We start from the raw sequence: 21,133 nt of genomic DNA, 5'->3' as shown, positions 1-21,133 counted from the left end.
GGACCAATGAAAACGCTCGGCCCGCCTCCCGCCCGCATGGCACTGTGGGGATTGGAGTTTTTTCCCCCTTCTATTAAGTGGTTGCTGGCTGCCTCTACAGGCCAGAGTCAAAACAAAAAAAAATTCCTTCCAGTAGCACCTTAAAGACCAACTAAGTCAGTTCTTGGTATGAGCTTTCGTGTGCATGCACACTTCTTCAGATACGTATCCTATGGCAGACCAACACGGCTACCTATCTCTACAGGCCAGAGAGAGAGAGGGGAGGAGTGTATGCTTGTGTTTTGTCATTTTGTAATATTTATTGCATGGACTCGAAGCAAGTGGCCAGGGCGCCCGTGGAGGCACGCCCACTTTCTTGTCGATAATCTGTTTAGTTTGCTTTTATTCACGTTTAATGCCACGATCATTTTGCAGAGCTTTAAAGCGATAAATCCACAGACCAAAACCCATACGAAGCATAGGAGCCAGCTCCTGGGGGCCGAGGTACCTTTGCACACGCACTCCAATAAAATATTTGAAGGGCCAGCCCCCTCCCTTCCCAAGCTGTTGGGCATTTCATTCAAATGGTGTCTTGTGATTGATTATGTGGTAGAAGGGCTTACCTGCCCCCCCCAATATTTTATTTAAGTTGGCACCCCGGATAGAGGCCAGTGGTTTCTAAACCAGAGGATGTGATTGCAGGATGAATAGGTAATGATTTAAGAGGAGAGATGGTGTTCTGCCAATTGTCTGATGTTAGAGAACAAGCAGGAGATAACTTTCAATAGGGAAAAAGGCAAGGATTCAGAGACAAAGGAGCATGGGTGGATATACTCTTTCTAAAGTAAAATTCATGTTCTGAACAAACTTTGCCCCCCACTTGCCGCAGTAAAAGCTACCCTGTGGACACTTTGCCAAAGTCTGTGGCTGCAATAAAACACTGAAACCTGTGGTGTTTTTCAATTTATTTTTCTCAATTTATTTCATTGGTTTACAAATGATGATGATGTGCTTTCCTCAAAGGCAGAGATAGGATGAGTAGAGGGAGAACATTGGATGTCTTGCTGAAAAACTAGAAAGGTAAAAATTGATTCTGCTATATTGGATTATATAGCACAAGTGTCCATAAAGGCAGCCCAATTATCAAGTAGCTAAAGTGAAAATTCTAAGAGTTACAGAGATTGCACAAAGTAGGCAAAGAGCAACTTGTTTCACAATTATTTGGTAACCCTGCTCACAATAAAGATAAAAGGCACAAGATGCGGCCATGAAAAGCCGCTTTTTTGACCTCTCCTCTGGGCTGCTTTCCTTAGCACTTTAACCTCTAGGTGCAATCAGGATGAAGTCAGATGAGACACAATTCAGATGAGGCTACTTGCTGTTGGAGCTGTTTCATGCTTCGCACGCTAGAGCATCTGCCACTGCGTGCCAGTTTTTGCTGCAGGAAACACCGTAAACTATAAAGGAAATGCACACAGCGTCGGCATACATGCAATGGGAATGCTCTGGAAGTTAAAATTGTGGTTAGACTCCTGGTACATGCCAATTGTGCATTTACAAGCTTGCCTTCTTCACACTTTACTGCTACAAACACCAGTGGGCAAGCACATAAAGAGCCTGAATTATATGTTGCTATGTTTGCATCCTACCCTTCTTCCAAGAAATTGAGGGTGGTAGGCATGGTGATTTTATCCTCACAACCACCCTAGGAGGCAAGTGTACAAGAAGAGAAAGTGGCTGACCCACAATCACAGAGTTAGGTTCATAGTGGAATAGGAATTTTAACACAGGTCCAACTAATATCACTTAAGCTGTGCTTAAGGATTTATTTGTTTAGCTTTGGCTTTGCTGACTGGAAATGGCTGAATCAAAGCACACAGATAACCAAGTAGCCCCATGTCATTCAGTGAAGCAGGCTAAATAAATAAATACTTAAGTACAATCCTGCATATAAAATGGGACAATATCTTCTAAACCAGGGGTCAGCAAACTTTTTCAGCAGGGGGACAGTCCACTGTCCCTCAGACCTTGTGGGGGGCTGGACTATATTTGGGGGGCAGGGATGATGCAAGAGCACCACGAGCCCCGGTGCTTACCTATGTCTTGCGAGTGGCAGGGGCTGGTGGTGGCAGCGGAGGGATGATGAGCGACATGCGAAAGGGCTGCTTAAAATGGCCGCTCAAGCGCTGCTGCTGCTGGCACCAACAAAGCCCAGCCCCCTTCCTCCTCTAGGCAGGGCAGGGAGAATCCGGGAGGAGGGAGGGAGGAGGCTGCGCCCTGTGAGGGGAAGGGAAAGCATGTGTGTGCTGGCGATCCACACAGCGATTCTTGAACTGTCTGCAGGCCGGATCCAGAAGGCAATTGGGCCTGATCCGGCCCGCGGGCCTTAGTTTGCCTACCCATGTTCTAAACAGTCAACAGTACAGTGCATATGTGTATTATGTGCCTCACTTGCTTTGTATTCTGCCTGTGGTACATTTGCAGTGCCACACCTTCCTGAGCTGCCTTTATATGCCAAGTCACACCCCTGGGCCCACCCAAAGACATATTCACAGGTCTAGGCCTATTTTCCCCTATGAAATGGTGGAAGTTATGAGGAAAATTGTGACATGTGAGTTCCAAGTAATTCTGTGGGACAAAATTGCATATAGCTGACCCATACTTTATTGTAGGTAGCTGGAAACCAAACAGCGGTAGGTTTTTGTATTGCCGCCTCCTCCAGCACTTGCATAAATACAGTCAGAGCTCTCATGCATCATGTAGCAGTCCAAGTGCAAGACGTCTCAGGCACAGGACCAGGCTACAGCTACTGTGTCAAGCCATGCTCTGTCCTCCCTATCCAACATGTATTAATGTAAATATTTTTTAAAAAAACAAAAAACCAGGAAATTTAAACAGACCTCAAGAATTCCAGCCTTGACAAGTCTGGCACAGATAGCCAAGCGTGCCTAAGTGCGCCACATCCCTTGTCTTTGCTTGAAAAACTATTGCTGTCAGCCAGGCATTCCTTTCTTTGAAGCCCAACTTGCAGGCTTCTTTGAGAAAGTAAGAATTCACTCCCGCCAACGCCAAAAAAAAGGTCATCATGCCAGTTTTATCACAGTTCTTTATCCCTTTAAATCAGGGTCCAGGAACCTTTTTTTCCCCTCCTGCAATGGGTTGTATTCCTGTGAAGATAATATCAGAACATGCCAGCACCTTGCTGAAGTTAAAGCAGAGTTCTTTAATGAGTGCCTACCTGGAAACCAGATGTACACTGCCTAGGGCTCCATGATGGAAGAAAGACAAATTACAAGCGTCATGAACAAACAAGAGAACATATTGGCAGCTGAATGCTGGTAGTGGGTAGGGCTAGAGTTAAAAGTAGGAAGGAGTACCCTTCCTCTGTGGTTCTTCCCCTCCCCTCTCTCCCTCTTTCATTCCATTTTCTCTGTCTGTAACCCCCTTTTCCCCCTCTTTGTCTCCCAAATTGAAAATAGGCTGAGGGATGTTGCTTGCCCCTGATTGAACTTATGTTAAATCTGAAGATACTTTGGTTAGCCCATCTATAGGTTGATTCAGGCAATCAACAATGGTTACCTGCTATCTCAGGTTTGTTAGCCCAAGGTTGTTATCCTGAGCTAACCACCCATCTGCTTAAATGATATTCCAGTCTGTTTTCCAGCCATCCTTCCTTTTGGGCTGAATTTAGAAAATCACTGTGACTGGCAATCGACCTATGAAACTGTGAACTGTTAATGACTCTGGTAGTATTGACATGACAAACCTAGACAGCATCTTAAAAAGTAGAGACATCACCTTGCTAACAAAGGTCCGTATAGTAAAAGCTATGGTTTTCCCAGTAGTGATGTATGGAAGGGAGAGCTGGACCATAAAGAAGGCTGATCGCCGAAGAATTGATGCTTTTGAATTATGGTGCTGGAGGAGACTCTTGAGAGTCCCATGGACTGCAAGAAGATCAAATGTATCCATTCTTAAGGAAATCAGCCCTGAGTGCTCACCGGAAGGACAGATCGTGAAGCTGAGGCTCCAATACTTTGGCCACCTCATGAGAAGAGAAGACTCCCTGGAAAAGACCCTGATGTTGGGAAAGATTGAGGGCACAAGGAGAAGGGGATGACAGAGGATGAGATGGTTGGATGGTGTTCTTGAAGCTACCAGCATGAGTTTGATCAAACTGTGGGAGGCAGTGGAAGACAGAAGTGCCTGGCGTGCTCTCGTCCATGGGGTCACGAAGAGTCGGACACGACTAAACAACAAAAAGTATTGACATGATTGTGTCATGCTAGGATGAAAAGGAAGAAAATGCGGATTCCAGTATTGCCATGGATTGTGGACTCTCTCAACTTTCAGCAACCTCTGATTGACCTTTTGAACATGTACTTTATTTACACAGCCAAGAAGTTAATCTGAGGCCAATGTGAGATAAAGGGCTTGTATCACAGGATTACTGATGGATGCCTAAAAAGAGATCAGGTAGTCAAACAGCCATCCATCTTATTTATATGAAAACTGTTATGTAGTGAAACTAAGAAAAGAGTGGGGGTGGGGAAGAACCACACAGATTGCCAAAACTCATTTTCCTTTCCGAGAGGGAATGCAGCAGTTGACAAGTAACTCTGTCAGCTATGACGACTGATTCAGTTTGTTTTTCTTTACTGTGACATATGCAAATATATCTGTCTGCATGGCTGGGCATGAATCCTGGATTTCTGCACCTGTGAGCACAAGTTCTTTTTCAGGGCTTTAAATAGCTAGAATTGTCATAGCACAGTTTCCCGTAGGAGGTGCTTTTCAAACATCCTTTTAGACTAAGTCGATATTGCCAACAAAAGCTCATTCTGTGGGAGGAATAATGGTGACAGAGCTTATTTAGATGTTCATTTACAGCCCAGTTCAGAGCCTGAACATTAGTGCATGCTGTACCTGGAAAGTACATTCAAAACACATTCTTTCCCTCAAAGAATTCTGGGCACTGTAGTTGACCTCTCTCTCAGAGTTAGAATTCCCCGCAATCCTTGAACTACAGTGCCTTTGTTTATTTTATTTTTTTGAGGGAAAGAATGTGCTTTGAATGTGTTTTCAAGGTATAGTGTGTACAGATCCAAAGAAGGTAATGTGAGATAATGAAGCTGGAGAAAGGAGAGTTATTTTTATGTATAGGAAGCTGGAGCAAGGAAAAGAGATGGAGGTGGTGTATGAGTCACTCAGGCTGGCACAGACTGGAAAAAAGAAGGTGCCCGCAGGGAAAGGAGGCTTGAATAACCAAGGCAGGCAACAACAAGAAGCACACTCAACATATGTATCTCAGAATCAAAACACTTCCAAGTAAACATGTTTGAGAGCAGGCTACTAGACTTGCACTTGGTAAGCTATTGTTCTCAACTTCTGGCAAGAACCATTGCATCAAAACAGGGTGGAGACACATAACAAACAAGGCATCTTGCCACATAGGTTCAAGACACATGAGCATTGGAAGCTATTTTATACAGAGTGAGGCTATGAGCCCACTTAGCTCACAAATGTCTACACTATCTGTAGCAGAGGCTCTCTGGGGTCTCCACTCCTACCAGGAGATGCCAGGGACTGAACCTGCAACCTTATGCAATAACAACGACATAAGAAAAGCCCTGCTGGGTCAGTCCAAAGGTCCGTCTAGTCCAGCATCCAGTTCTCACAGTGGCTAACCAGATGCCTGTGGGAAGCCCACAAGCATGGCCCGTACACAACAGCAACCCTCCATCTTGTGTTTCCCAGCAGCCGGCATTCATAGGTAATACTGCATCCAACAGTGGGGGTAGAATGTACCCATCATGGCTAGCAGTTACCACCCCTGGCCACTGAGTATGCTGGCTGGGACTGATGAGAGTTGGGAGCCCAGCAAGTGGAGCACCACAGCTTCCCCACTCCTGCTTTAAGGTGCTGCACAACTCTTTGTCGTTTTAACTATAGAAACTTCAGGTGGAAGTTGTCATAATGGCTACCACAAGGGACCTGGTAAAGGTAAAGGGACTCCTGACCATTAAGTCTAGTTGCAAACGACTCTGGGGTTGCGGCGCTCATCTCGCTTTATAGGCCAAGGGATCCGGTGTTTGTCCACAGACAGCTTCCGGGTCATGTGGCCAGCATGATTAAGCCGCTTCTGGTGAACCAGAGCAGCGCACGGAAACGCTGTGGTAGACCTGTGTTAAATCCCCACCCAGTCATGAGACTGACTGTGTTGGGACTTGCATCAATCACTCTCTCTCTCTATCCAGCCCTGAATTCCATGGATGCAAGGTAAGTTAAGCAACCTGAATAATAAAAGCAAAACAAACCATAATGACAGCTCTGGTGGATTAACAATGATCAAAATAAGTTCAAATGAAAGGCATTTACAGTGCAATGCTATAAATGTCTTCTCAGAAACAAGTCCATTGTATTCAGTGGGGCTCACTTTCAACAAAGTGGCATGGAATTGTAACCATAGGCAATGTGTGTAATGCTTAAGGCTGTACCACCAAACTTCATAGCAAGGATGGAGAATCTGTGGCCCTCTGGCTTTTATCACACTTCAACTCCCATAAGCCCCAGCTAGCATGACTAGCAGCTAGGGATAATGGGAGTTGTAGTCCAGCAATCTGGAGGTTCTTAATTTCTGCTTTACAGTCTGGGGCAGACTCAGGACACTCTTGTTTGTCTTATTTCAGAGGCAAATCAGATTACATTTCCCACCATGGATTAACAGGTTAGGTCTTGGACCCCAAGTCCTATTCTCAGGCACAAGCGGTGTACAGCTCACAGAATAAACATTTAAATTGGGGCTATAGAATAACAACTCACAGTAATCCACAAAGCAATTTGTTTTCCTAAAGACAAACCATTACGCACCACACAAATTACACTGAATGCCATGAAACCAATTTAGAGTGACAAAATATGACTTTAGAGAGGTATAGTCTGAAAATAAAGACTTGGGAAAATATGATTTCCTGGTACTGATATTCAAGCTCTGAACTTTGAGATTTGCCATTTTAGTGAATATTTCACCTGTAATTTCATTGCATTGGTTATAGTTTCAGAATCAGTGGCTGAGTGATCAAGCAGGATACTAACTCAGAAAGAAATGCAAAAGAACCCACACCCTCCCATTCAAATACTGTTCTATGTGTACACCACAGGAAAAAGCATTAGAAATGCCTAAACCACAGATGGAGAACTGTGGCCTTCCAGATGTTGTTGGACTCCACCTCCCATCAATCTCACCGAGCATGGCCAATGGTCAGAAATAATGGAAGCTGTAGCCCAACACAGTCTAGAGCAGTGTTTCCCAACCTTGTGCCTCCAGCTGTTTTTGAACTACAACTCCCATCATCCCTGACTAGCAAGACCAGTGGCAAGGGATGATGGGAATTGTAGTCCAAAAACAGCTGGAGGCACAAGGTTGGGAAACACTGGTCTAGAGGACCAAAGGTTCTTCCATCCTTGGCCTAAACAGTCAATATTCTAAAATTCAGATCTAAACAGTGAATCTCACCCTGCCCACCCCAACATCCTTTATTGTCACAAACTTAATTACAAGTTTTACAAGAGTTCACAAGTATCAGAGTCCTGTTTGGAGGCAGGTCCTGATTGAAAGGCATGTTCAGGTAGAAGCAGGCTTTGGGCTTCCCAATAGACTTTACACAAGTCAATTCCTTTCCTCCCTGCCAAACAAAGCCGTCTTTTATATTTGCATTTGTCATCTCGCTTGGGCAGGAATTATTTTATTGGCAAGGCAGCAAAAGCAGAGTCAGCTATGACCACAACCCTGAGCTGTCCGGATTCCCAAACTGAATGACCCTTTGTGGATCTTCATGTGTTTGGATAAGTGGTCACTGCGGGCAAATTTCTTCTCACACACTTGGCACTGGTAAGGCTTGAGTCCAGAATGGGAGCGCTTGTGGCGAGAGAGCTCATCCGAGCGGGAAAACCTACCAGACAGAAGAAGAGATGTTTACTGCACAGTTGCGTGAACCAAGGAGGTTGTTCTCACCCAATGGCTTCACACACAGTCAAAGCAAACTACAAGAGAGGATTCTGGGATATAAAACAGATTTGTCTAGCAGATGCTGCTCTAGTGTGACTCTCAAGAATCCAGTGTCTATTTCAGAAATAGAAAAACATGCTCCCTACTCACATTTCGAAACCGCAAGATGCTAGAAAGTAGCTTCTCTAGACATGAATCTTTGCCACTTGGAAACAGACAGGTGCAATTCATTGGCTTCTGGTGCATTGGGACTATAGGTCATGAACCACTCTTGGGCTCAGACAGGGCAGGGATGGCACAACCTGATGGTCCTTCAGATGTTGTTCATCTTCCACTCCCAGCAGCCCCAGCCAGCATGGCCAATGATCAAGGTTGATGGCAGCTAGAGTCCCAACAGCTTGTGAAGGGTCACAGATTTACCATCTCAGGTGAAAAGGATAATGTAGTAGAGTGAGATAACTAGGACTTGAGAGCCCAGGGTTCATAAAGCTCACTGGGTGAGGTTGGGCCAGCCACAGTCCCTCAGCTTAACCAAACTCACAAGGTTGCTTTGAGGACATGAAGGGGTCAGGGAGAACTATGTATGTCACCTTGAGCTCCTTGGTGGGATATTAAGGTGATAATAAATAAAATATAAACCTCTCAAAGGTGCACAAAGACAGAGGTTTAATGGCCCATTCTTGACCCTTTATTCTTGTGTACCACTGACATTCTGTCTGTCTCTCTCCTTCCCACCCCTTATTGGTTCCTTCATTTCTTTTCACGTATGAACCAAGGCTGACATGATGTAGAACAAAATCAGCCTTCGACAAGAGCAGTAAGCCTTAAAACAAGTTCAAGGAGTGCCTTCCAACAAAGGAACTCAAAGACCTTGACAAATATTAACAAAGTCATCAAGCTTCTGTGAAATACTGTCTCTCTGTTTGGAGTGAGGAAAACAAAGACGAAGAAGGAAGCACAACTTGTCCAATGTTACATAATAATTCAGGAACAGACCAGACATGATCTCACTGACAATCCACTCAGAGTCACATCAGAAACAACCCTGGACAAGATTTTTTTTTTTTAATTGTCAAGGGGCCTTGATTGAACCAAAGTGGTGCCATTGAGCGGAGAAATGTAAGGGAATAACTTTGTCTCTTTTTCTAATCTCAAAAAGACTTATGGGCAGACAAAACCCTGCAACTTCAGATCGTGAGAAATAGCTCATGACTAAGGATGATTAGAAATCTGTAACTAGGAAATAGTGCCTGAAATCATCCCATCCCCCACACCTCTTCTCTCACAATCCCTTTTCTTTCTAGAAGTCTTTTTTGGATGAAGAGCAGAATAAAACACTTTCAATGAATATATCACATATTAAAGATTTTGTGCATGCACATACAACATACATTCTTGCATTTGAAATAGTATGTGTCTATCTCACCCACGAGTACATGCCACTGAGTTTGGCAATTGGCAACAGATCCTCAGGGCGCATATGCAGATAGGTTATATGTTTCAAATATGCCAGTACATGTGCAGCCTTTGAAAACAGTTCAGAAATCCCAACTGGTACACTGCCCTTTCATAACTTTCTGCACCTTGTAAAGGCAAATATACAATTATGAAGGAGATCTCACAGTCACCAACCCTAGAAAGAAGGAATCCAGTTGGATCATCTGCTTTCTCAGATTCCCTGGATGACCTTGGGTAATCTACTCAGTGGCAGTTATGAGATCTACTCTAACCCACTGGGCTACTGAAAACTTATTTAATAAAAATAAAATAAAAATTTATTTATATCCCACCCATTTTGCTGGGTTTCCCCAGCCACTCTGGGTGGCTCCCAAAAGAATATTAAAAAGGCAATAAAACATCAAACATTAAAAGCTTCCCTAAACAGGGCTGCCTGCAGATGTCTTCTAAAAGTCAGATAGTTGTATATTTCCTTGACATCTGATGGGAGGGCAATCCACAGGGTGGGTGCCACAACCGAGAAGGCCCTCTGCCTGGTTCCCGGTAACCTCACTTCTTGCAGTGAGGGAACCGCCAGAAGGCCTAAGAGCTGGACCTCAGTGTCTGGGCTGAACGATGGGGGGGTGGAGATGCTCCTTCAATCTTATTTAAAAATCTAGAAAATACAAAGCCGGGGTGGCTAACCTATAACAGCCATCCAGGTGTTGCTGGACTACAATTCCCATCATCCCTAACCATCCACCATTGTAGCTGAGCCTATTAGGAGTTGTAGTCCAGCAACATATGCAGAGCCACAGGTTCCCCATCGCTGATATAGGAGACGCATACATGCTGCAGGAAAGAACTAAAAACCGTGCATTCTCAGTGACCCAGACATATGGTAGAGTCATTAGATGGGCCCATGCATAATGTCCACAAAAGAATGTGGAATCAGAAGCTTCTTATGCTCACTGACTCCTCCTCCATATGCAGCTCATATCGAATGTAGCGGAGAAGTCTGGTTTTATAGAGCACTGCAGAGATCAAACAGATTCCTAATACATTTACCAGAGCTACAAGGGGGAGAAAGAAGCCCCACTGAGTTCGCTTTCTGCAGTTAAGCAGGGATACATTCCAAAGTCTCAGGTCATTACAGCCAAAGAAGCTGGAAGGAAGCAGATCAGCCAAGATCACACAGGACCCCCTTGAGAATGATTCTCAAGGAAACAGTAAATTCAACCCTATATGTTGTCAGGGATTTCAGGTTGCTTGAGAGGAGCAAATATGTGCAACCCTTGCCTGGGGGCCTGTTCTAGTCCCTGTCCTTCTCCCCTGTTTGGTAGGTACCCTTGGAAACTGCACATGCCCTCCGTATTTTGGAAACAATATCGATATTTTACTGAGCTCTTTTCACAAGATGCCCTGAGCAATGGCTGCAAAGCCCCTGCAAAGTCTGGCAGCTGCAGGTTCACTAGGAGCAGCCTCTTCACATTTGGAAAGTCCCTGCCACCAATGCCACGACAGCAGGAGGCTTTCAAATTTTAAACAAAACCATCTGCTTGAGGAAAAGGTACAAGGGGCAGCATGGGCAGACACGAATGCAATCCCTGAAGGCTTTGCGACTTCAGCACATCAGATGTATTCCCCATGGGAAGCATCAGCAAAGAAGGGAACCTATTAAAAGATGGAACTCCCTGCCACATGACTGTCCTGAGCTTGTACCTTAGACTATCAGCTACACCCTAGCAGGTCACAGAAGTCTGTAAACTGCAGTTAATCTACTAAAGGATTTAATTCTGGGAAATGAAGAACGATTAAGGTGAAATTATTCACAAAGCTGTTGAAAAAGAATGGTGGGTTGCACAATTATAGTGCATGGGGAGGCTAGTGCAAGGACCCTTTTATTTTCCTCTCCCATCAGGGAAGAGGTCCTATGCCTTTGAACAGTTGCAAGATAAGCAAAAATGCAACACAGGAAGCCTTTCCCCCGTACAGTGGTACCTCAGGTTAAGTACTTAATTAGTTCCGGAGGTCCGTTCTTAACCTGAAACTGTTCTTAACCTGAAGCACCACTTTAGCTAATGGGGCCTCCTGCTGCTGTCGCCGCACCGCCAGAGCCCGATTTCTGTTCTTATCCTGAAGCAAAGTTCTTAACCTGAAGCACTATTTCTGGGTTAGCGGAGTGTGTAACCTGAAGCGTATGTAACCTGAAGCGTATGTAACCCGAGGTACCACTGTACTGCTAATAAGACAGACAGCCACCTTCTACCAAATCCATGCGGCTCAGTATTGTCTACAACTGGCTCCAGGGGTTTAGGCAGGGGTCCTTCCCTAGGAAGCTGGGAACTGAACCTGGGCTACTTTCCACTGAAGCATGTGCTCCGTCACTGAGCTATGGCCTTTCCCCCAAAGAAAATAAAATCATAGCAATAGCAACAGAAGAGGAACCTGGTGAATCAGGTCCATGGCCCATCTAGTCCAGCATCCTGTTCTCACAATGGCCTCCCAGAGGCCTGAGGGAAACCCACAAGCAGGACTTGAGCACAAGAGGGCTCACCCTCATTGTAGGCAGAAGCATTACTGCCTCCAGCCATGGAAGCACAGCAGAGCCATCATGGCTGCTGGATAGCTTTCTCCTCCATGAATTTTCCAATTCTGTTTTGAAGGCATCCAGTTAGATGGCTGTCTCCCAGGGGAGTGAGTTCCATAGTTTAACTATAATAATAGTAATAATAATAATAATAATAATAATAATAATAATAAATTTTATTTATACCCCACTCTCCCCGGCCAGAGGCGGGCTCAGGGCGGCTAGCACCAATAAAATCACAGTAAAAACATAATGGAGGGAGGGGAGAAAAAACCCACAAATTAAAAGACAGGTTAAAATGCAATTTAAAATGCAGCCTCGTTTTAAAAGTAGCCGATAGATCAAGACCATAAGGAGAGGGAAACATAAGGGTCAGACTGAGTCCAAACCAAAGGCCAGGTGGAACAGCTCTGTCTTGCAGGCCCTGCGGAAAGATGTCAAGTCCCGCAGGGCCCTAGTCTCTTGTGACAGAGCGTTCCACCAAGTCAGGGCCAGTACTGAAAAGGCCCTGGCCCTAGTTGAGACCAAGCTAACCAGCTTGCGACCTGGGACCTCCAAAATGTTGTCATTTGTGGACCTTAAGGTCCTCCACGGGGCATATCAGGAGAGGCGGTCCCGTAGGTATGTGGGTCCTAGGCCACATGCACTGCATGAACAATTACTTTCTTTTATCTGCCTTGAATCTTCCAACATTCAGTTTTATTGGAGGTCCACAAGCTCCAGTGTTAGGAGAAAAGAAGAAAAACTTTTCTCGAGCCGCTTTCTCCATGATATGCATCATTTTATGAATTTCTATTACATCACCTTTTACTTTTACTTTTTTCTGTAGTTCCATATTCTGCAACCTTTCCTCATAGATAAGTTGCTCTGTCCCCTTGACCAGTTTTGGTTGCCCTTTTCTGAACCTTTACCAGCTCTACAATATCCTGTTCAAGGTGAGGCCACCAGAACCGTATGGAACAGTATTCCAAATGCAGTTGCACCATAGATATGTATAACGGCATTATGGTATCGGCAGTTTTATTTTCAATTCCTCTCCTAATGATCCCTAGCATTATCATTTGTGAGCTGCCTGGCAGTCAAACGAGGAACAGAAACCTTGCTGAAGAAATAAAAGAATAAAGTATGGCAACAGTGCTGTGTATGGATCAGTCATTATCTGACCAGGAATGGAAAAATAACACGAATTGCTAATTAAATCCCATCAGTGAAAGATTCATTCACTGTTGACTAAATATGAGATTTGTTTGTTTTCATTGGAAATGTTTCCTTTAAAAAGACACAGGTGGTGATATTAAAAGCAGCAATGATGATCACCGATACTCTTGAACAGCTCCAATCCATTTCAGCAGAACTTGTAGAGAAATGTCTAGTGGGTTGTGTCCAGGACGCATGTATACTTCCGTTCAGGCAATACATTTTAAATTATTTCTCAACCAATACGTAACCTTGGAATCCTAAACACACTTGTACAGGATTTGGGAGTAGACCTTGCTGAACACAATGGGACTGGTGCCTGAGAAATATACATGATTGCACTGTTGGCTGGAAGTACTACGGTAGTTTATTCCAGTAGGTAAGTGAGCCTATCTGATCCCACAAAGCTTTCATTGAGCAACGAAGTTAATTGTCAACTTTTAAAAAAATAATCAAATAACCAGGCCGTTTTTATTGCCACACACTTACCTCCAGCCACAGTTGGGCCAAGTACAGGTGTAAGGCTTTTCTCCAGTATGGCGTCGGAAGTGAGCCTTGAGGTGAGAACTCTTAGTGTACATCTTTGTGCAACCGGGATGTGTGCACTTGTGGACTCGGATGACAGGAGGGGAGGCTTTGGGGGCCCTGGCCTCCACATTCTTCACGCTTCCAAGAACTCCAGGCCTCAGTGTCACAGGCAAAGGGGCTATCCGTACATATTTTTGTTCTGCGCCTGTTGAAGGTCTTTGGATGACCTGGGGAAGAACGGTCAGGCTCTGCCCTTGTATTCTGATGACCAACTGAGCCACCCTAATACCACCAACAGGGCTCTGGCTTGGCGAGTTGCCTTCACTCGCTTGGTTGGGCTGGATCTGAAGGACAACTGGGACAGTCCCCGCAGTCCCTGGGATGCCTGTACCACCAGAAACCACCACTCCTGACTGAGCAGAGCAGGAAAGGCCTTCATCCGGAACAGCTACAGGAACAGACTGTTCCCCGGGGCTGCCCAAGCTGATCTCAGACTTTCTCTTAAGCTGTCCTCCTGCCTGCTGCTTGTCATTCAGCTCATCTTTGAGAATTGCCATTTTCTCATTCAGGAACTCCTCAATCTCCTCCAGTGTAGGGCTAAAGTCCCTGGAGAGTTCCGGGCAAAAATCAGGAAGTCTGAGGTAGGCTTCGTAGATCGTGGTCTGTGGTTTCTCCCCATCCTTCTTTACCTTGGACTGCGAAACACCCGTCTCTGGGGGGCAGATTAAGTTGGAGATAGTGGATGGGTTAGAAGCCTGCTCCCTGCTGCAGTCCTGCAGCAAATTCAGTGGTGGCATCTCATTCTTGAGAGCATCTGCAGCGTTGGCTAACTGAATGGGAGCTGAAGCAGTCAGCTGACTTGAAGCAGACACCAGTTTGCTATGATTTACTGAGACCATTGGTTTGCCGCCTCCTCATAAAAAGATGTATTGATTGCTGTATATAATATAACTATTATGCCGACGAGCTGAAAATTATGAATATTGGTTATAGATCCACCTGCAGGAAGACAACCACAAGGAGGTTCCTTAATTTAAAAATAGTAATACAGGGAATACAGAAAACCTGAAGGGATCTATATACTACATTGATTTACTACTATAAACTGATTCAGGATTTTAAAAAAACACCACTTCTCCTCCCCCTTTTAAAATCCTTATTTTGGAAAAAAAAAAGATAATACAAATTCAAATTTGCAAGAATCTGTTTGAGAATCCACCCATTGTTTGAACTCTAGCCAACACAGCGCATTGAATGCACTCATTCAGAACCATCTGGAAGGATGTGCCCTAAGGGTTTAACAGACTGAAGAACAGAGGCAATTTCTTTAATGGGGTCCAACTCAAGGCCTATCTGCCAGGGCTCTTTCCCACTTGAAAGCAAGAATGTAGTTCTTTGAAACAAAATAAGGCCTGCATCTGATAACCGAATCAAAAGAAATATTGGTTAACCTCAAACAGGTCATACTATGGATTACAAAACTATGTGGTAATGATAGACAGGTTTGCCTGGGGAAAATCGTATTTGTCCCATTAGTGGTTTCTCAATTTCACCCAAAGTTAGAAAGGGTCAATGTGAAAAGCATTTCAAAAAACAATGGTTACCTCAGATTCTGTTCCATGTCTCTCTTCACACTTACATCAATATTAGTTGTGATGGGCTTGTATTGGTACACCGTGCTTTTCTCTGGGGGTACACAGGGGTACTCATACCCCTAAACATTTTGTGAATCTAACAGGAGAAGAAACTTCAAAAAATTAAATTTTTAGTTTCTTCTCTAGCATGGTTAATTGTCAGTTCCATTCTTATCCCCCTTGGCAGCTTCCTTTCCTTTCTCGGTGTTTCCCAAGTCTCAGACGGAAGTGAGAGTACCCCAAAACATTTTTTTAGGGGGAAAAGCACTGGGTACACCCTATATGTTTAAGGCAGATGGCTTCCAGCAAATCATCCTGGGAGCTGTAGTTTCCCCACTGGGAGCTGTAGTTTCTTAACATATTGCAGTTCCCAGGATTCTTGGGCTTTAAATATATGATGTGTATACACCAAAGGGGTGTATGGGATGTTAGGGAAGGATTGTAAAATCTGGTGGGGCGTACGCTTGCTCCTTCTTGGGCAGTTTCTCCATCTTTGGTCCCCACCCTGCACTCAGCATTCACCTGGGCTCCTGAAAGCTGGCAGCATGTGACAGTGGCTACACCCCAGGAAGTGGTTTCAGCTGGCTGTCTAAACCAGGTGTGGGTAGCCGATGGGTCTCAAACCCTTGATGTGTCAGGGACTTCCCCTACATGAGAAGACAGGCTCCAGGAGACTGAATGGATGAGACCAATAGTGGGTTCAACTGTCAGGAAGGCAGGTTCTGCACGTGCTGCAGAGGGGAGTGAGAGGCAGATGGTCAACCTGGGAAGGAGGTTTGCTGTATTAGCAAGGTGCCAAGAACATAGCCAAAGTGGGGAGGAGGTAACCCAGACTGGATCAAGAGAACCCACAGCCTCTGAGAGTGTGTGAAGGCATGAAATTCCTTCAGCTTTGTCCATGCTGCTCTTTGCCACTGCTATCTTCTCATATTGCTGAAAGCCCCGCTGGAGATTGGGGAAGCATTCTTCAATAAACACACCCAGCCTTTAAGGGAGCAGCATTTAAAGTATTTCAAGGTCTGCCAGCGGCAACACAGGGTCAAAGACCTGATGTTGCTCAATGCATTTCATAACCCCATTCACAAGATTGGAAGTGCCTCTTGTCTTGCTCCCACACTAGATCAACACCTACTCCAGGTGTTTACAAAGGACAGAATGGGAGGAACCAGCCTCATTCTTAGGTTCCCCTCCCTCTAGGAGTGTTTGGTAGCAGGCTTTGATGAAAATTAAGTCCAGAGGTTGTTGAATCTTAATCATTCTATGTGTGTTTCCCCCACAACAAAGAGATAGTAAGAGCTAGAGACCTGACCATTAGTTTTATACAGGCCAGTTTTCAGTCGACACCATTCATTTTTCACTGATAAAATGTTTCCTGTTTGTAATTACATGCCTCTTCCTTCCTTCCTTTTTTCCTTAAAAAGGTGTTCGTTAGGGCTTTTCGCGTATTAATGTTCTGGCAGGTGGTAAAGAAAATGAACACTGTCAAGGCTCAGTCCCACTTTATTTTTAGGAGGCAGGAAAGATACATTTTGTATTTGTGGGAATTTTGCTACAATCCATTTTTAAAATCTCACCTGTGTTTTAAAGTATCCTCACTTTATCTTTAATGGGCTACACATTTATTTTGGCACTGTAATGGCCTTTGTCTATATACACAAAGTTGTGTACAATTATTTTGGATGTTTGTGTGCATTCCCAAGAACAAACAGTCAAATGAAAACTGGATGTGTGAACTGGGTTTAGATACAGGTATAAGTAAAGTTTTGTGAGCAGAGTTAAGGTGTGCTCTGCCTATTTTTGCCAACAAACATAAATTATTATTTTTTATTCTCAACTTACCAAACTAAACACTGAAAAACAAAATAGCCAGTTAGATCTTTTAATTAGTGTCATGTCTCTATCATATTTTTCCTCTTTAATCCTCTAGCAACCTGAAGAGCTATAACCAAGATCACTACAATATGACCTCAGTTTTTAAGTTTTGGGATTTTTCCACGTTCCATTTAGGAGAAGAACCACAGCTCAGCGGTAGAGCACATTGCTTTGCATGTTAAAATTCTTGAAATGTTTTTAAATGTTTTGCTTATATTTCTTATTTTACTTTTAATTGCATAATTGTTCCACTTTGGTGTCTGCCACCCTGGACTCTTTTGAGGGGACAAGTGGGATAGGAACTAAATATATAAAAACATCTCCATTCAAAATAACCATTGTAGCAAGTGATGGGCAAGGCGAGGTCCCGAGAGGCTCAGGCTACTTCCAGCTTTCGTTGTCCTTGGCCATAATACAAATAAAGGATGGCACATGAAAGCAAAATAAGGTACCCCCCCCCACACACAAAATGATGCATCGCCACACATGTATATGACATACAGCCCATAGTCTCCACTCTCCAGTGATCTACTTTCACACTAGATTGCCATTTCTCCCACCCCTCAGTTCCCAGGTCTAATCTAAAACTCATGACCTTACGCAGATAATCGGAGAGGGGTGCCAACTTGAATAAAATATTTTTGGGAGGGAGCAGGTAAGCCCCACCCTGCATACTTGATCACATGATGCACACACGTCATTTGACTGGCAATGCCGCCTCAAATATTTTGGCTGAATGGCTGGCCGCCTCAAATATTTTACGTGGGGCCTCTGCCCCTCAGAGTTGGATCCTCTGACTGCCGAGAGATTTCGAGAGTGGTTGTTGTTTGCACCCTGCCCTTGTCCTGTGCACCCCCAATGAAGGCAGGTTTCGCCAGCGTCTAGATATGCCTCTGGCCTGGGCAATGGTTAAACACGGGGTGGGGGAAGTAGAAACCCTGTGAAAAGTGTCTCTCACTCCAGCAACCACCGGGCTTGGGGAATGGAGAAGGCGGGGCCGAGCTTCTCCTCTGCCTATTTGTCCCGATCAGATACTGAAGGGCATAAACAGGAACCGCGCAAGCCACGCGCACCCTGCTCAGTTGGAAATCATGCGTTTGCCCGGCGCAGACCACCCGCTGCAATCGGGCAGCGCCGAGCTCATGCGACTTGCCCTACGGAGAGGTGACGACAGCACCCTTTCCTTCTGCCCTCCCCATTCAGAGCAACCTGGAATCCCGCCCTCCAATCAAGCAGCAGGAGGCAGGCTTGCCGTCAATCAACGGGTCCTCGCGCTTCCCATAGGGCGGCGCAAGGCCACATCCCGCCCCGTTGCCAGTGTTTGTTGAGGGACGAGCGCGTCGAGTTTCTCGCGTCCGCCAGGCAGCCTTTTTTTCTCGCTCCACGCGATTGCCCTTGCCCTAGAAGTTGAGCGTGCATGGCCGGATTCCCGCACTTAAAACCCGATTGCATCTGTCAGCGGGGAGGGGGCGACGCCCATAGTCTGCATTTCTGGATTAGTGCTTTCGCGGGGCGAGGATCGGCTGGAAAATCCTCTCGTCGTCCAGATTTCCCTCCGAAGGTCATGGGACTCAATAGCAAGCCCGAAGTTAACTTGGCGCGCGAGATCACACACCCCGCCTTTCCCCCCGGGCTCCAACTCAAGAGGGGCGGATAAAAATGAGAATAAATCTACAGGAAGATCCGCCTCCTGAACTCGTAAGATTTCAGTGGGAGCGATTGGGCAACGTCTGTCATCACATTCATCAACAAACACATCACACACCTCGATTAGCCGGGCAGGTGAGCCCAAATTTCCATCCCCGCCACTCAGCCAGTTGTGATCAAACTTCTTAGCTTGGGAAAGGGCGCCTGCGCTGAACAGGATGGGGCAAGTCGCGCGCGCCCCTACACTTAGTGCCCCTTCCCCACCAGGTCTCTAACTCGGGGGCAGAACTCCACCGCTGGCTCGCCCCAGGCGCGCGCGCACCCTAGCGACCCTATCCCTCTTCGCGGGCCGTATCCCGGGGGGGGGGCGCTTATCTTGCACCCTCGCACCGGCTCGGCTGCCCCGCTCGCCCTTACCATCGCCCAGCTGCCAGCGACGTCGCGCTCCTTTCCCTGCTGGCGCTCGGTCTGCTTCTAGCTCTCTTGCCGCTCACATGACGCGGGGAAAGTGCCAGCTGGAGCCAAGGGCGCCGCCCCCTCGAAGGCTTGGCTCCATCCTAGCTGCCCCATTGGGCAGGCCGTCGCAGGGGCTCGCCTGCGTCCCGGAGAACCACGTGGCGGCCGCTCGCGGAGAACACGGCCCGGCGGCGCGTGGCTGCAGAAAGGGGCGCAGGTAGCTAATTGGACTTAATGCGCGCACGTGTGCGAACACATAACGTCACCTGATCGTGTATTAGCTCATTTACTTCAGAATGCGATAAGCTGTCCGTCTTGAGGCCGGAGACCGAGCTTATTTGGCTCATTTGAACTGATTTTAAGCTTACGCTGCCATAATTAAAAGTTGTGCAGCTGTTGGGTCACACAGCTTGGCGTTAATTAAGGAACATGTCTGTGGACACATCTGCAAGAGCTGTTTATTAGGGTCGGTATGGGTTTCATTGGGGGAAGTCCTTCCCTTGCTCAGCTATGCTGAAATCCCATCAGAGAATGAAGTCTGATAGCATGCAAACCTTCTGAATCATGGCAATATATTATTCAATTTAGTTATATCTGTGTTTCTCAACCCGGTGTGTGTGTGTACCTCCCCAGACCTAGGTATGTGAAGATGGGGGTGCACGTGTTTCCAAAAAAATATGTCCAATGTAAGTTAAACATTAACAATATTTTAAAAAATGAATGAATGAAATGTTATACTTACAAGGTGCAGTTTATTATATGATCTGCACATCATATGTATTTCATTAAATTTATATTCCACTTGATTGTAGAAACCAAACAAGAAAACCTCAGAGTGGTTCAGCATTGTTTCACGAGTAGTGTGGTGTACAATATACACATCACAGCATGGTGCCGTAAATTGGTCACATGTTTATTGGTGCTGTTCACTTCCATTAATTTTGAGAACTTTGAACATACCATATGCTATTGCTATTACATATCAGATCATCAATTTAAGGCAAGGGTTTTTCTAGTGTGCAGTTGGAAAAATGGGGAGAAAACTAGGCATGCTGGATGTATGATTTAAACACTCCCCCCCCAGTGATTTAAACACTGGGCCAAAGGGATGTGGAGCCTGTGGCTCTCCAGATGTTTCTGAATTGCCATAATCTCTAGTCATTGGTCATTCTGGGGCTGATGGGAGTTGGGTGTTCAACAGCACTGCAGCATGTCTACTGAGGAGTAAGCTCCACTGAGCTCATGGAGACTTACTCCCTGGCAAATGGGTGCAGGACTGCAGCATAAATAGCCTTCCACAAGCCACTGATGCCTCAGCCCCCTCTCCCCTTGCAGTGTGGGGATAATCACAATGCCCCATCTTACAGGGCTGTCTTAAGGATTATTGAGACAATATGTGTTAAATGCTTCAAATAGCAATATTTTAGTGCTAAGCAGCAGCAGTAGAAGACAACCACGACAGGGCTTGTCTATAGCAGCTTTCTCCAATCTGTGATGCTCCCAGACAGTCACTATTTTCAGGTGGGATTCAATCACATACCAGCAAATTAAGGTTGCACAATTAAAACTGATTCAAAGCTCTTGAGCAACAAACCCACTTCACCAAAGGATCCATCTTTTTCCTATAAGTAGCAGCACAGAGGGGAAATGCAATGCAACATAATGGAATAACTGTTTGAGTGATGTAACATCATCCAGCACCCTTGCAAACCTGGTGGGAACAAATCGGGATGAATGCTCAGTGAACAGCCTTCATCCAGAAGGAACCCTAATGTTCTCTAGATG

The 21,133-nt window shown here is 45.4% G+C and overlaps 1 protein-coding gene across 2 annotated transcripts; it reads right to left on the bottom strand.

Moving 5' to 3' along the window:
* Positions 1–932: 932 nt before the first annotated feature.
* Positions 933–19,506, bottom strand: LOC310847622 (Krueppel-like factor 15). Of its 2 annotated transcripts, XM_083745608.1 has the most exons (6): positions 19,310–19,428; positions 13,701–14,738; positions 7,414–7,931; positions 5,821–7,273; positions 4,235–5,609; positions 933–3,720 (listed from the first exon to the last, which is right to left on the bottom strand). In XM_083745608.1, exons 2-3 carry the CDS (start codon positions 14,636–14,638, stop codon positions 7,751–7,753), a joined length of 1,119 nt encoding a protein of 372 aa, XP_083601734.1. In that variant the 5' UTR covers positions 14,639–14,738; positions 19,310–19,428; the 3' UTR covers positions 933–3,720; positions 4,235–5,609; positions 5,821–7,273; positions 7,414–7,750. The 2 variants fall into 2 exon arrangements, with proteins under 2 accessions (XP_083601734.1, XP_083601735.1); XM_083745609.1 differs by having other exon boundaries at positions 933–3,745; positions 4,251–7,273; positions 19,310–19,506.
* Positions 19,507–21,133: the final 1,627 nt, after the last annotated feature.

Source organism: Podarcis gaigeae (assembly GCF_964106915.1).
Source record: "Podarcis gaigeae genome assembly, chromosome: 6".
Classification (NCBI taxonomy): domain Eukaryota; kingdom Metazoa; phylum Chordata; class Lepidosauria; order Squamata; family Lacertidae; genus Podarcis; species Podarcis gaigeae.
This window is presented reverse-complemented; position numbering and strand designations above follow the sequence as displayed.